The sequence below is a fragment of the Buceros rhinoceros genome, unplaced genomic scaffold (assembly GCF_000710305.1).
Source record: "Buceros rhinoceros silvestris isolate BGI_N320 unplaced genomic scaffold, ASM71030v1 scaffold13989, whole genome shotgun sequence".
Lineage (NCBI taxonomy): Eukaryota > Metazoa > Chordata > Aves > Bucerotiformes > Bucerotidae > Buceros > Buceros rhinoceros.
In genome coordinates, this window is record NW_010432186.1 from 3,247 (window position 1) to 6,366 (window position 3,120).

A 3,120-nucleotide genomic window follows, 5' to 3' on the forward strand; every position below is an offset into this window, starting at 1 on the left:
CTGAGCTGCCTGAAATTTTCCCCAACACAGGGCAGTGGATTTGGACATCATGAGGGGCTGACTTCTCCCCCATGCTGACATGTCCCTCTACTTTCCCACCCCCTGTTTGCCTGCACCCAGCAGAGCTGCCAGCTAAGGTCAGGATCACCCCACTACGCATGCAGCTGAGCTGCTTACATCCAGCAATGGGAAAGCCTTGAGGAGGCTGCCTTCGGGGAATACCCTGTCAATCTGCTACCCCTTGAGCCGGAGTGGCTCCTGACACCTCCTTACCAGAGGAATAATGTCAAAGAGGACAGTTTTTCAGACTTCCAGTTTTCCAGTTTTTCAGCAGGGAATGACCCATAGCATCTTCCTGCAGATTTTTGCTACTGAGGTCACCTAAATGCAGAGGGTTGGGTCACAGTTAGGAGTTTACCACAGCCAGTCCTGCAGGCTGAAACAGATATGTGCCACAATGCTCGTGGGCACGTCCAACTCAGCTTGACCCATCCCTTTCCAACGCTGCTGTTTGAATGTGGTTCCCCAGCAAAACTGTTCTCCACTGGGGTGGTTTTGGGGAAAGAGCATCACTCCAGTGAGGCTTAGGGCCACACCAGTGGGTGTGGGCAGAGCGAGAAGCCCTGAGAGGATGAACTGGGCCATGCTGCTGGGTGGCTGAACAGTGCCAAGAAAAACAGTGTGGTACAAGAAATATGGACCAGGAAAGGTTTCATGTTATCAAGGTAGAGGAACATGAAGAGCTCTGGCTTGACCATGAGGCAGGAGGGAATGGTGGGTTTGCTGAGGCTGGGTTAAAAGGCTTTCAGACTTGGTCCTCTCACATCGCTTTTCCGTCAGGGCTGGAATTTACTTCAGGAAGCACCTTTGGAGATGGAAATGCATAAAGACGTTTCTGGGACCCCCTACAATCATTCTCAGGATCCTTTCCTCACCGTGTCCTTCTTGGGACACTGCTTCCAAGCTGGAGCCTTGTGGAAACGCGTTGTGATTCTTGGCACTTGACCTCTACCGTCAAGGGTCCATTTATGCACTTACTCTGGTACAGAGGATGCAAAATGGCTCTTTATTATGTACTGAACAGAGTTACATAGTGTTAGACTAAGCCTCGCCCATCGTGGGTGGTTACTGCATTCCTGTAACGTAAGCACGTAAGCACGTAATCTTCCGAGCGCCTATACTGCCACCCAGTGTACCACAACAGTGTACCGCAACAGAGCCTGTGTGCATGCAGAGTCAGACCCATGCCCCAAGGTCCCAGTCTAGCCATGGTGCACTTCCAGTTCAGCTTCCAAATATCCTACCTCAGGGAGCACAAGGCACTTGGAGGCCAGAAGAGACAGGGAGAATGTCATTAGGGTGAGCCAAAATATGTCAAGTCCCTGAACAAATCGTCCCTGGGAACTAATTGCTGGGGTGGGTGAACCCTGCATGAAGCTGCCACCCACCAATGAGAGTGCCATCAGCCCAGGCTGGAGATGTCTTAGGATGATTCTGCTGCTGTGGGATGGCAGGAAGGAGTCTGCATCTCCCCTTCCTTAGCTGAGGGCAAAGTCTTTCCTGGTGCACAGCAGGGCACTTGCTTGATTGTGCAGGCTTTGGGTGGGCCACGCACCCAGGGACTTACACCCCAGCCACTGCTGAGCTAGGTTCCCCAGCTGTGCTGGAGGCAGATCCTGGCTGGAGAAGTGCTGTGCCAGCACAAATACCTGGCTGAAGCAGGAAGTGGCATCGGCACCAAAACGAGGAGCTCTTTCAGGTGCTGGAGGACTTTGCCTGAAACCAGGCACCCCACACCACCTCCCCACTCCATCACACCCACAGTACTGGTCCAGTCTTCCAAGCTGGTCCCTGGCAAGGGCACTTCCAGATAGCTGGTGCTTAGCCCTGGATGGTGCTGGGGTGTCCCTGGACCAACAGGCCAGCAGCTGCAGAGCATCACCACTGACCCACAGGGGGATGTCCGTGACGACAGCATCCTCAGAGGTGCAGAGAGTGAACTCAGAGGCTTCCAGGTTCCTGGCATAATCCATGAGGAATCAGGGCTCCTCGGCATGGATGCTCTCCAGCAGGGTCAGCAGGATATCCTCAATTTCCTGGAAATGCTCCAGCTGCTGTCTCTCATGGCACATGATCACCCCGAGGTAGCTGTGCCAGTGGGAATTGCTGACTGCCATGGCAGCTACACCACTGTCCAGAGCCTGTTCCAAGCAGGAGTAAAAATACATGGTCAGCGAGGGCAGGGCTGGGAGATGGCATGGAGAGAAGATGCAGCTGGGCATTGACAAGCACCACTACTGAATGAGCACCAGGGAGAGCTGCTGAAGTGCTATGTGCCCCTGGGGTAGACCCAGGCCGGGGAAATGAGTCGCACCATGGCACCCCTGGCAGACAGCAGGATGACAAGAGATGCTTAGCCGGTGGCCCATGCTTCTCTCAGCACCAGGGCTGCGTGCCAGTAGCATCCCCTCACAGCCAGTGCGAGATGAAGGCAACTCACCACCCTCCTGCCCTGGCTCAGCTCAGCTCTGCAGGCCCAGCTGCCAGGGACTGCCAAGGCAAATATGCTCTGAACTTATGTTGCACCCACGGGATCTGGGAGCAGGCTCATGTTGGAGTCAGGCCATGCTACAGTGGGACAGCTGTGGGACAGCTGCAGAAGCCCCCACTCGCCACACAGGCGCTCAGGACAGCCCATGGCTCAGTCAGGCTCAGGCTCAGGCTCAGGCTCAGGCTTGCCAGATGCAGGCAGCCCCCAGTGATCCTTAGCAGGGCAGAGCCCCCTGGGACTGGCCCGATGTTGCGGTACACTGTTGCAGAACACTGGGTGGCAGTATAGGCGCTCGGAAGACTACATGCGTACATGCTTACGTTACAGGAATGCAGTAACCACCCACGATGGGCGAGGCTTAGTGGAACACTATATAATTCTGTTCAGTACATAATAAAGTGCCATTTTGCATCCTCTATACTAGAGAAAGTGCATAAGTGACCCTCAATGGAAGAGGTTGAGTGCCCTGTATCACAGCTAGTTGCCACATCTGGTGACATCCCGAGTGATCCGTAGGCGGCCACAGCAAGTTCCGAAAGCGTTCTGAATCGGTCGACCGAAGTGACAGA

General features: G+C 54.6%; 1 protein-coding gene across 1 annotated transcript in view; it reads right to left on the reverse strand.

The window, feature by feature from the left end:
• The window catches only part of LOC104500089 (chromosome unknown open reading frame, human C2orf54), a 5,054-nt gene extending 2,877 nt beyond the window's left edge, over positions 1 to 2,177 (reverse strand). The window contains 5 exon segments of the mRNA XM_010143684.1: positions 178 to 303; positions 305 to 381; positions 1,710 to 1,738; positions 1,740 to 1,895; positions 1,897 to 2,177. Coding sequence (XP_010141986.1) covers positions 178 to 303; positions 305 to 381; positions 1,710 to 1,738; positions 1,740 to 1,895; positions 1,897 to 2,177 — 669 coding nt within the window.
• Positions 2,178 to 3,120: the final 943 nt, after the last annotated feature.